The sequence below is a fragment of the Notamacropus eugenii genome, chromosome 4 (assembly GCF_028372415.1).
Source record: "Notamacropus eugenii isolate mMacEug1 chromosome 4, mMacEug1.pri_v2, whole genome shotgun sequence".
In the NCBI taxonomy this organism is placed as follows: domain Eukaryota; kingdom Metazoa; phylum Chordata; class Mammalia; order Diprotodontia; family Macropodidae; genus Notamacropus; species Notamacropus eugenii.
The window spans coordinates 135173282-135186568 of record NC_092875.1 but is presented as its reverse complement, the minus strand read 5'-3'; the positions used below and the strand labels follow the sequence as shown (position 1 = coordinate 135186568).

Sequence of the window (13287 nt, the reverse complement as noted above, 5' to 3'; positions counted from 1 at the left end):
CATGGCATTCATGTAAGGCTTTTCACCATGATATTTACCTTCCTCTGTGATCATATTTCATTTTGAAAGAGATAAAATGATCAGTGTCATTTTTTTAAGATCTTTACTTTTAGTCTCCTTAAGTCATGTCACATGTTGAACCATTCCAATTACTATGTCATATTTTCAAGTAGGCATACTACATATAATATAGCATATGAATTGCCATCTAGGAGTGTGCGAAAATGTTCTCTTTAAAATGATGTTGAAAACAATTTTATTAGGTTTGTAGGAAGAGTCATATATGTAGGACTTGCACTTGAGAGTAGGTCCTCTTTCTTGAATCTGTTTAGTCTGGGAGTCTATTTAGTCTATTGCAATATTTGTTTATCTTAATGTATAAATGTTAGTGAGAACAGATACCTGTTTGAAGTGTGAAAACAAGTTAGAAATTATTTTTTAATGAATATACATCAATCCATTTTTAACACATAATCTACTTTAGAGAGTTATTGTGAGGAAAGTATTCTATAAAACTTAAAGGAATTATAAATAAAATACAATTATAAATAACATAGGGATGAATAAATGAAATGGGCTGACATATATGCATATATATATATATATAAGTATATATATAATTTCCTTTTCCCTATCCAATCTAAATAAAAGGAAAAACCTTAAATTTCAGTCAAAAGCAAGGAGAAGAAAGAGGAACCAGTATCATAGACAATCCACAAGTCCCTAAAAATAGAACTGGATATGTTGAAAAATAATGTTATTTTTCAAAAGATAATTTCATTCAGTCTGGCATACTACATTCAATTCTAAGTCTTACATCTGCAGAGGGAGAGTGCAAACAAAAGTCTATGTAGAAGAGGGTGACAAAACCTCAAGTTATCTGATTAACAGGTTGTTTGTCTCCAAGTTGTCACACATCTATTTTAAAATTCATTTATACTTCACACAAATATTTTTAATCTATCCTCTTATTTCATTCTGCTCTAGAAATGAGGAGCAAATGGGGCAATCAATCCTATGTTATTTATTTGTATTCAAAATCACAATACAAGAGTTGAAAGAGTGGAGTTATTTAATATTGAGAAGAGAAAAAACAGTGTACATGATATTTATATATCTAAAGATCTCATCTGGAGAAGGGATTTTTTAGATTAGGTGAGTCTCCTGAGGGCACAACAGGAATAATACATGAATATGATTCTATAATTCTAAGAGTGAAATAGATTTTAGCTCAGTATAAGATCTTGCTCAAAATGGAACTGTCCTAAAACAGAATTCACTGCCTTATGACACTGCGATTTTCTCATTACTAGATTTGTTCCAAGGACTGGATGACTAATTCCTAGGGAACTGTTGAAGACATTCATATACTATCTCAGGGGCTGGACCAGAGTTTCTTCCCTCTCTGATTCAGATCAAGTACGCTTGTATGCACTCAGCATATACTTGTAGAGAGATTGGTGACTGAAACATAAAAATAAAGAATATATAATGGTAGAGTTCTCTTCATTTAATAATGTTTTTATTTGTCTGGAAACTTTGAAAACTGATCTTTAAAAAATGAAGATGCTCCTCATTTCCTCAGTACTTTGATGTGTACAATAGCTTAATCAACTGTGAATAATCCCCATTGTAATAAACAAGTTCATCTTAGCAGTCATCTCATTATTAGATCAGATTTGAAAGTTGACTTTTGTTTGAAACATAAATACAAATTATGAAAATTCTCTTACTTACCCACACAGCGAGGTGTTTTATTATGATTACTCCATGTTCCATCAGACTGACATACTGCAGTGGTGAGTTCTTTGGATGAGAGTCTGTAACCGTCATTGCAGAAATAGGTAACACGGGTCCCCACCAAGTAATCTGTTGTGAGTATTCCACCATTTGTTGGTGCTTTAGGAATCCCACAAGAAATTGCTGAAAAGAAAATAAACCCAAAATGCTACTAAATCTGTCTGTTGTGACAAAAGTCTATTGATTTACCAAAAAAAAAAAAAAAGATTAGAAATGTATCTGGGGTTTTATTAAGTCCTTTGAAAAAAATAATAAAGTGAAGAAAAGGATTTCTTTAATTTCTAAGTATAAGTGCTGTTCAAGGGTATACTATGTAAACTTTAATTTATCTAGATCCCATATTTAGATTACAGTTGCTTTATCTCCTGATTTTTTAAATATAGTTTTCCATTTAGTTCCTAAATCATTTATGTAGAGAGCAGTACTTTTGTGCTTACTGGAATATAGGAAAAAATGGAATTTTCCAATATAGGAATGTAAGAAAAAGTTGCAGAGATTTTGTTGTTGAGAGAAAGGGAAGAGGAGTAAAGATTGCCTGTTTTCTTTAGTCTTCTCCATCCAGTTCAGTCCCTCTATTTTGGATGTGTGTTGGTTTTAGGCATGAGGGTAGGGTGATGATCAGGGGACTCAATGATCAATTTGAGTTTCTATCATCCTGATGAAATTATAATTCATGGGCTACTGTTTGGAGGCAACAGAAGGGCTTTTCTCTTCTGTAAGTACAGTCACTTTCCAACAGGAAATGTTTATCAGTGGCATTAAAGCAAGGGTGCATGCTCTAGAACCTCATCAGTTTGGGAAGGGAAATGCTCAAATTGATCAGTGATTACTTTAATCATCTTCCTTCTACTCTTTCTCTAGTTAAATATTTTCTATCCCATTAGATTTAATTTGGTTAATTGAGAGTATATTGGTCCATGTATACATAAATACAGTATGGCTCTAGAGTGATCCACTTTCCCAACGGACATGGTTCTTCAGTTCCTCTCCCAGTGCCAAACACTCAGACCCACAATGTCAGTCATGCAGAGTTAAGTTTTTGAGTGCATCTAGAGCCACCATTGTTAGTGGTCCTGAAGAGTATAATCATCTCTCCCCCACACACACATTTCAAATATATACTCAAATATTTAAATGATTATACATTTCATTAGTTTATACATTCCCTCTAAAAATGCAGATAACAACCTATCCATTCCTGCTAATCCTGTGAGACTTCCTTATGTCCCAGAGATTAGTCAACATGCCGAAGACTTTCTTCGATTTCTTCTGATTTGATGATACTAGTGCATTGCTATAGACCTTTGCCCCATTCTTTCTCACTTTTACTACAAGTCAAGAACATTTTCTCTTCTAATCATGAATTTTCCCAATGATATCTCTTATTCTGTAGCCTTCTTATACCTACCATATACTCGTCCATTGTCATTGGCGTGCAACTCATTTTAAATTCTGTACCCCATGACTTGCTACCCTATGACAATATAGTTGAATGTTGATATTTTTAAGGGCTTTTTTTTCTGCAACTGTATTAGGGTTAATGAAGGAGCTTGCAATATACTAAATATACTGTTCCAGATACATGTATGTATACATGTGTGCATCTCTATCTATCCATCATCAACCCATTTATAATTTGGACAACATGCATAGGTTGTGCATTCAAATGCATGTCATAATCTTGACAACAGGAATTTTTCCTCCACTTTCATTTCCTCATTGACACTCAGACTGAACTATTTTATATAATTACAGAACTTTTCCAGGAACAACTTTAATATTATGAAAATTAATTGAATAAATCTTTGTAATATACAAACAATCCAAATGAAGGTCATGATAAGTTGTCTTAGCTCACTAAATTCCAGGACAAGTACATTGACATAATAAAAATTAAGACAAATCTCAAAGATGTGTGAAGTTCACACACAAAAAAAGATGAAGCCTGCACATACATCCTGAATATGTCCTGTGGCCCAACTCTTCTCATCCCCCTGAGTACTCTGAGATTACATAGAACTGGCTCAATCCTGAGAACTGGACTCAAGAAGGCCAATTTCTATTTTTGGTTCATTGTCCCTACTTTAGAGTTTTATCCTGCAGAAATCTCTAAAATAAAACTTTGATATAGTTCACAGAGAGACTGAATAAAGACTTGGTCAAGAAGATTTGTGTTCAAGTCCTGCATCTGACATAAAATGGCCGATGACCCTGGACAAATTGCTGAACCTTTCACTGTTATACAACTTCTCTAAAAATGTAAGCTGCAAAAAAGTTGCTAATTAAGCAATGGTAGAGAGTTTCCTCATGTGAGAATTCTCTAAGCAAAATAAATCACAGGTCCACTCTCTATCATTATTCTATAACTCACACCTAACAGATACTCCATGTGCATTATGAATTGAGCCTTTATTTGGTCTATAGAAAGTATTTTTAGTTCTGACACTTCCTACTCATATGCCAGTGCCTGGCATATATTGAGCATTGAAGCAACTGATGGTAGAGTGGATACAGCTCTGGGCCTGGAGTCAGGAAGACCTGGCCTCAGATACTTATTAGCTGTGTGACCCTGGAGCAAGTCACTTAAACTCTGATGGCTTCAGTTTCTTCACCTGTATAATGAAGATAATAATAGCACCTTCCACACAGGGTTGTTGTGAAGATTAAATGAGTTAATAATCATGAAAAGCACTTAGCACAGTGCCTGGCACAGGGAAGTTTCTATATAAATGATTATTGCCTTCCCCTTCCCTTTAATAAATGTCCATTTAATTGAATTGAATAATATGAGTCTATGGTATTTTATTACATCTTGATTCTATCGTCAATTAATATATACTCAGATTTTTAAATGTTTTCATAATGCTTTTCTTAGATTTGAATATAAATAAACTGAAGGCAAAAGCACACAGAATACATCTATCACTAGCTCTATCTCTGTATTTGGTATTAGTATAAGGAATCAGTATTAAAATATGAGCTTGGGTAGAAAAATGTACATTCTGTTTTAAGTTTCCTTCTCTAAATTGAATAGTGTCATTTTAATATTTCTAAAAAACTTGAGCATTTGTCAGTTGATTCATTGTTCTAAAAGTCAAAGGGCTTGGTTAGAAAGGAGCAAAAGCATTAATGAAATCAACATTTCACTGACAGAGCTGAATAGCAGGTTTACTATTACAGATCCATTCATGATTTTGAACCTTGTAGACTGTGGAAAAGCAATGAAATTGACTTAATAAGTTATTTATCCAATTTTGAATGATTAAGCATATAATTATCCTTGCTATCTAATCATAGACTCCTAAAATATTCTGCAAAGGTAAAAGGCTCCCTGAATTCTGTTGAAACAACATCACATTTCTATGTGGGCCTTTGGAGAATTCCAACCCACGATATGGAAGAAAGAAAGAGAGAGAGAAAGACAGATAGAGACAGAGAAATAAAGAGAGAAAGAGAAGAGGAAGGGAGGGGGAGAGAGAGAGAGAGGGAAGAAATGTTGTATTGTCACCTTGACATATATTTTCAAATCCTAAGTTGTTTTTTTTTTTCTATGCAGAGCTTTCAATTCAGAATATACATTTTCAATTGAACACCAAGGAAATTATTTTGGAAACTTACTTAGCTTGAGAAACTAATATATCTTAAAATAAAAGGAAAAAACACCTACCTCCAAGAAATATTACAAAAATTTATCCCCAGGTTACAAAGAGAAAAGAGACCCATCTGTCCCTACTCAGATAAGAATATTTCATTGTCATTAAAGTGCCGTGCACTTTAATAACAATGAAATATTCTTATCTGAGTGAGAGTAACTGGCAATGAAAAAAATTTCAAAACAAATCATTGTAAAGGCTGTGATAAGCAATGATCTAGATGTTTTATTAATAGGATTTTCTTCAAACATCTGTAATGTTCTAGCTGGAAAACATAGGAAAGTTTTCACAAAAATCATTTTAAAAATCATATAAAGGAAAGTTAGGGAGAATTGGACATTTTGAGAAGTTTCTTCTCACAAATAATATTTTAAGCTTTACAATGCATTTTCTTTATCATAATCTGACAAACAGGCATTCCAAATATCATTTTCCATAATTTACAGAGTAGAGAAATTAATTCCAATAAGGTAGTTATTTGCCCCATGACCACAAAGGTAAAATTTGAATTAAGGGTTCCTATTTCCAAAACCAGTAATTTTTCCAACACCCAATCATTTTCTATTCCAATCAAATTTATTTAAACAAATTTTAATCTAAGTAATAAAGAGAAAATAACACTGATAACATCAAAAAGTTCTTTCTATAATTCTAGGACTAACTTCATAAAGTGATTATTCCTTCTATTGCCTGAAAAAAAAAAAAGACAAAATAAAATAGTAAATAAAAAGAACTAAATTTTATGGGGTAGTGTTAAGGCCAAACACAAAGATTAGCTTTAACCAGTAGTTATAGTAATAAATTCTGAAGTTGTTGATTTTTGTAAAAAATCACCTTTAATAATAAGAGAGACATATGTTTAGAAAATTCAGTTTGATATGATAAAAATACATACACACATACACACACACAGTGAAACTCTATTTTGATCTGGTTAGATTATGTGTGAAACAGTGTCTTCAACTATGGAATCCATATTTGATAAGTATATTGATAATCTGGAAAATATCCAGAGAAAGAAACTGTGTTAGTGGAAGAGTTTGAATTAAGATCATAACAGAATTTACAAAAGTAAATGGACAGGTTTAGCTCGATAAGAGAAAATTTAGGGAGAGTGTGACAATTGCATTAAAGAAATTGAAGCCCCAAACTGGAAATCAAGGGGATGGCCATCAATTGGGGAATGACTAAACATTCAGAGAATCTTGGAAAGATTTATATGAACTGAAGCTGAGTGAAAGGAGCAGAACCAGGAGAACTTTGTACATAGCAACAACCACAGTGTGTGAGGAATTTGTCTGGTAGACTTAGTCCTTCACAGCAATGCAAGGACCTAAAGAATTCCCAATGGACTCAAGGCAAAATGCCTTCCACATCCAGAGAAAGGACTATGAAACTGGATCACAGAAAGAAGCCAACCATTTTCTTTTGTATTATGTTTTGTTTTGTTTTATAGTTTCTCCCATTCGTTTTAATTCTTCTATGCAACATGACTAAGGTGACAATGTATTTAATGAGAATGTATGTGTAGAACCCATTTAAGATTGCATGCCATCTCAGGGAGAGAGTGGAGAGGAAGGGAGGAAGGAGGGGGAGGGAGGGAAAGAAATCTTAGATATATGAAAGTTATTGTAGAACATTGAAAACAAATAAAATAATTTTTTAAAAAAGAAAGTAAAATGAATCACACTGCAGATTTTTTTCTGCTTTTTTCCAAAAAAGAATTAGTGACAGTGGGTAGAGGCAGCAGTGATGCATCAGCAAAGAAAAACTGCTAAATGATTATAGCTATCTAAAAGTGAAACAGGCCTCAGAGGACATAATGAGTCCTCTCTCCAAAGAGATCCTTGACCAAAAGTTGGATGACTATTTGCTGTAGAAGTATTCTTGTTCAAGATTGGGTTGAACTAAATTCCCTCTAAAGTTTCTTTCATCTCTGAAAGTCTGTGATTCTTTGAGGTACTTACCATTGGACTTTAGGACACAGTGAACATCACTATTAAAAAATATAAACTTTCTTTATATTGGACTGGCTTACAGTTGGCTAGTGGATAAGCAAAGGGGCCCTTTAACTTTTGCCTTCTTGATTTAATCAGACATGTGTATGAGTTGAACAAATTCATAAATTAAACCAAGTACAGGGAAAGATATCCACTGCAGAAATCCATATAAAGTGACTGTAACTATGAGCTATCTGTGGTTAGGAACTAGCCTATCTAGTTGTTGAAACTGCACTGTAACTTATAAAAGTTACAAACAAGAAAGCACTCCCAAAGTCCAATAAAGCATTCCAAAATGCCAAATTAGTAGAACAATAACCTCAAAGATATTGGGAAATATCCTACATAGTCATCTCTATATCACTCATCAAAGAGCTCAAAGTCCTATTTAATTATCTTGATTACTGTTACTCTTAGCAGAGATGGTCAATTCTTTCAGAATATTTACTCAAAGATTATTCAATTTGAATGAGCCTTTGACAATACTACCTACCCAACCAAGCCTGCTTCCACAGTTTTTGGTGATAGATACTTCCATTCTTAGTGTCATAAGTATACCTTAGTAAATAACTTCAATATCATGTTAATATGAAGATTATGGCAAAGTAACTGGGTATGTGTGTTCTGGAAAATAGAGGGCTGTTCCTTCAAAATATTATGGGCTGTCATATGGAAATGGGTTAAATTAATTGTGCATTGCCCTAAAGGACAGATCTAGGAGCAATAGGTGGAAATTTCAGCATCAAATTTTGGGTTAATACAACAAAAAGATTATTAGATGTGTAGAAAAGTGAAATTTTCTTTGTAAGAAGCCTTCCTCATTGGGATTCTTTAGCTAAAAGGTGTTGGCAACTTTTCCTGTGGAGGAGATTCTTCTTCATATATTGGTTGAATTCTGTTCTGTAAATCTCCACTCAACCCTGTGATCCTATACTTTGGCAGGGCTGACTTAGTACTCTATCATAATACATTCTTCCCCACCACCCCAAAAAATAAAATAGTCCTGTATCAACTGAACACTATTATATTTACCTGAAATATACTTATTACAATTTTATGTTTCAGGTCATAGGAGGTCAAAAATTTCAATCTCTGCTTTTCGTTGTTTCCACATTTTAATTTTAGGACTTGAAGAGTATAACCATGCCAAGCCAAGGCTATAAATGAATTTAACAAGATAACTAAGAGTCTTTCGAGTTGTTTGACTTTATGAAAACAAAATTATGAGTGACTGGATGAATTTTTTTTAACTTTTTAACCAACTGTTCTTTTGTGACATGATGGCCATGTTCTCAGACTAAAGCATCAATACCACTTTTCAAGGTCCTGCCTTTGTATAGTCTGCTTAATCTCCTCAGTATTTCCATATCTAGTTGAAGAGGTTTCTGGCAAATAAATACCTGAGTCAATAGATTTATAGATACCATAACTATGCCAAGGACAAAGACAGAAGCTTAGAACAGTCTAATTAATATAAATGGCAAAAAATTATAATTTCAATTGACTCTCTTAGCAACTTCTAGTGAATATGCATTTTAAATCCTCATTGTTCAGAATTATCATTTCCTTCAAAGGAATATATATGGATCTAAGTAAAAGCACATACAGTTTCACACAAGCTTAGTCAGGAAAAACAATGACATAATTTTGAAAGTAAAACAGGCTTCCTCAGTGCGTTTTCCATTTTGATATAATATACTCCACCTTGACAGGCTGGAACAGGTGCATCCCATGCATGGTATCCGTATGGAGACTTTCTGCACACAGCACTGCTTTTCCCAACAAGCCTGAATCCTCGGTCGCAGGCCCATCGTACCACACTATTAAGTTGACCCCCTGTCTGACTGATGATGTATCCATGGGGGGGAGACTCTGGAGTACTGCAGTAGAAAGCTAATGAAATGAAAAAAATTCATACCTAGTCAAATTACTTACATAAATCAGAAATTCCATATTACTATGTCTCCATTAATTAATAAACAACAACTATCATGTGATTCAATATGAATAAAAACTAGGTGAATTGTAGTTTATCTGAAACTCATCTTGCTTTGTATCTGTTTGTTTAATCCCTGTTCTGTTTTCTTTATGACACACTATCACTGTGCTTTCAACGTCTTACCCTCTTTGCTATCTAACACATTGTCTGAGTTTCCGATTATCACTGAATATTACAAAATTTCAAAGAACAGATAAACATTTTATTTATACCTCCTATCACTAAAAGTGCCTCAAACATATCACTTTGGGCTGCAACATATTGTAAATATTCCATCAGGATAAAACATGGCAAATGCTGCTCTGTACTTTTCATATGACATCCATACTATGCCATGCCATACACAAAATTTTTTCTAACTGAAAACGAGGGAGAAGACTAGGAAATCTCACAACCTGTTTTGATGTTTGGTTAAAAAAATATCCATTCTGTCACATTCATTCTAATGATAAAATGAAAACAAACAAAATAACAATAAAAGCTTCTCAGTGGAATAAAGCTCTTTTTCATCCTGAAAGCCTGAAATGCCAAAAGATAATGTCAAGTAGCTGTTTCATATCTGTGTGCTTTTTAGACAGTTCAGGTTGAGAGGCTTCATTTCCCCTTAGAAATCTCAGGCTGCTTGTCTGAGAAGAATGAGACATTCTTCACTAACTTATGAAATATATGGTATTAGGACTGTACGTGTCATGAACTGCCTTTAAAAAAAAAAAAAGTAGAGTGTCCTCAATGTGTGAAGCTACTGGAACACTAAAAATACTTAGAAAGAAGGGAAATGGATTCTTAAAAATCATTTCTATTCAAAGTTGTTTTAAAAGGTTAACTGTCTAATAAAACTGTGATATCTCATTCTCTCACAGAATACCACCATTACAGTATTTTATCTGATGTTCAAAACCACCAGCATTACTTTTATTTACATAGCCGCAAACTAAATCTAAATGATATATTATATGACAATAATTTTAAGTGATCTCTGTTTGCCAAACCATGTACAGTTTTGGGAAGAAATCCCTCAACTGAATTGGTTCTTGGAACACAGTTTAGGGGGTGAGAAATTCTGAGGAATCCTAAATATGTATCTTACATCACAAAAAATTACAATATTTCATAGTTGAGGTGCTAACATTCATGTTGTACCTTTTAGATAAAGATATTCCCTGGCAATATTTTTTCCCATATTGACAAATGAGAATGAAAATATATTTTTTAAAGCTAAAAGGGGAAAATTCAATGTACATGTGAAGAAAGATCACTTTGCAAATTATAAAAGTTTGCTCAACATTTTAATTTTTTCTTTTCAAATTATTTTGGTACACAGTTACATTGTTTTGTTTTTTGTTTTATTTTACCTGAAATTCTGAGAGGGCAGCATGATAGTGTTAGACTCCGAATCAGAAACCTGGGTTCCAATCTTTTCTTGGGCATTTAATAGTCTGGGACCCTAGACAAGTAATTTAAACTTCCTGATACTCACTTTCTATGAACCCTGAATCAGAAGGAAGATTTTTAACTGCCATTTGTACACTACAAATACATTATGGTGAAACCTATGTCCTAAAATATGGTAGCAGAATTGTACTTTCACTAAAATAATTTTGGAATTTCACCCTCCCTCCCCATATCCTTCAATTACTTGTCTGTTAGAGCATGGGCTTCCATTTGAATCAATGTTAGACATTAGAATTTTATCAGAGATCCTTTAAACAAATATTTTCCAAATCTATATTTTCTTTTCTTTATTCTAATTACAATAATTTTGTTAGTGCAAAGCTCACTAGCTTTGTATCAGAATTGCCCATTGTGTCATTTATGATTAGCTATAGCTACTTTTAGTTATGAATTTTCTCCCTAACCATAATTGTGAGAGGTACCTACTTCAATTTTCTTTTAATTTTTTTTAATGCTGTCACCTTTCATATCTAGGTTTTATATCTCTTCAGAGAATATTGTGGAATAAATATAAGAGGTGCCTTTAAATCTATTTTCTCTCAAATTGAACTTTGTGTTTTCCAGCATTTCTAGAAAAATAAAGATTTGTTCCCTTAATATTTGTGATATTGGTTTTATAAAACGCTAAGCTACTGATTTCAGTTGTTTCTGGGTCTTCCTTATCTTGCCTTTCTTACTGGTTTATTTTTCTGTATTTTAATCAGTGTCAATATTTTAATTACTGCTATATTATATAAATTAATATTTGGTAATATTATTTTACATAACTTATCCCATCTTCTCCCCTGCACCATTATTCCTCTAGGGATTCAAACTTTTTGTTCATCTAAATGACTTTTGTTTCTATTTTGTCAAATTACATAAAGTATCTCCCCATTAATTGAATTGGTAAATCACTGAATCTATAGTTTAAATAGTGTCATTATTTTAACTATGTTGGGCTTGGGTCAATCATGGCCAAGCATCTCTCCAATTGTTTTTCTTCCTTTGTTTTGGTAAAGAACATTTTATATTCAAAATGGATACAAAGAGAAAGAATGTTACTTTATTTTTGATCTCTCATTTATTAAAATAACTGTGAGAGAAATCTACTTTCTTGTATAATACTCATTTTTGTATAGTGAAATATTTATTTATTGATTTCTAATAACATTAAAACAGTTTTATAAAAAATAAATCAAATCCTCTAAGAAAAAGAACATTTTATACTTGTGTATCTTGCTATCCAAGTGTATCTTTCTAAGTTAACTCCAAGATATATTATGTATTTTCAAGTTATTTTGAATGGAATTGTTCTCTCATTTTCTCCTGATTTGTGCTTTACTATATATAAATGTTGATGATTTTACTACATTTTTGTATCTTGATATTTGACTTTTCATCTTCTTGGTTAATTTTTAAATTGATTTTGCAGTATTTTCTAAATAGATCATCATCATCTACACATAGATACATGTCTCCTCTTTGCCAGTGTTCATATCATTAATTCTTCTTCTGCATTATTATAATAGCTAACACTTCTAGAATAATATTAAATATGAATGGGAGAATTGTTTTTCTAATATTGAATTATCTTCCATCCTTGGTGTAATTCCAACTTGGTCATAATATACAATGTTTGTTCTTATTCTTATAATATCTTTGCTAATATCTCAGTAGTGAGATTGCCATTAGATTGTTCATATACTTTTACTCAGCCATCCTACTACTGGACATAAACAAAAAAGAAGTCAATGAAAAAAATGTTTCTATAGATAAAATAATAAAAATATTCATTAAAATACTTTTAGTGTAAATAAAAACCTGGAAGCAAAGTAGGTGTTCATTGAATGATTGTGGACAAGGAAATTTTAATACAAGATTAATAGATTATTATTATCCAGCAACAAAAGATAAATTCAAGGGATAAGTGAAAATATGGGAAGACTTGAATGAACCCCTGTAATGTAAATAAAACAGAAGTAATAAAATAGTATGCATAATGATATACAACAGAACGGAAAACAGAATTATGATACTATTAAACTTAGATTCTCTGAAAGGCAAAGTCTTGATTCCAGATAAAAGAAGAAATCTCTCTACTGAAAGGAAAGAAACTACGGACATAGAATATTGCACAGAATGTCAAATGGTCACCTTGTTGGAATTTGATTTTGTTTACTGTTAAAAAAAACCCAACATTGTGGGGGCTTTGAAGAATGCTTTTGATATTTAAAAGTGCATTAAAATTGTGATTATGGGTAAAAAAAAAGGTTTTCAGATAAACTAGATCATGGTCCAAATGGCACCTTCCTTATACTTTATATTCATTCACAAAATCTTTGCCATTGACTTGGGACATATTGGTGAGAACTGGAGGCAATGGAGGTAAGATAGTATGACA

The 13287-nt window shown here is 32.5% G+C and overlaps 1 protein-coding gene across 3 annotated transcripts in view; it reads right to left on the bottom strand.

Annotated features, from left to right (window-relative positions):
- The window catches only part of CSMD3 (CUB and Sushi multiple domains 3), a 1632969-nt gene that overhangs the window by 109218 nt on the left and 1510464 nt on the right, over positions 1–13287 (bottom strand). For all 3 annotated transcript variants that reach the window (XM_072603249.1, XM_072603250.1, XM_072603251.1), the window contains 2 exons: positions 9158–9346; positions 1738–1923 (listed from right to left, as the gene is read on the bottom strand). In XM_072603249.1, coding sequence (XP_072459350.1) covers positions 1738–1923; positions 9158–9346 — 375 coding nt within the window. The remainder of the gene's footprint in view (positions 1–1737; positions 1924–9157; positions 9347–13287) is intronic.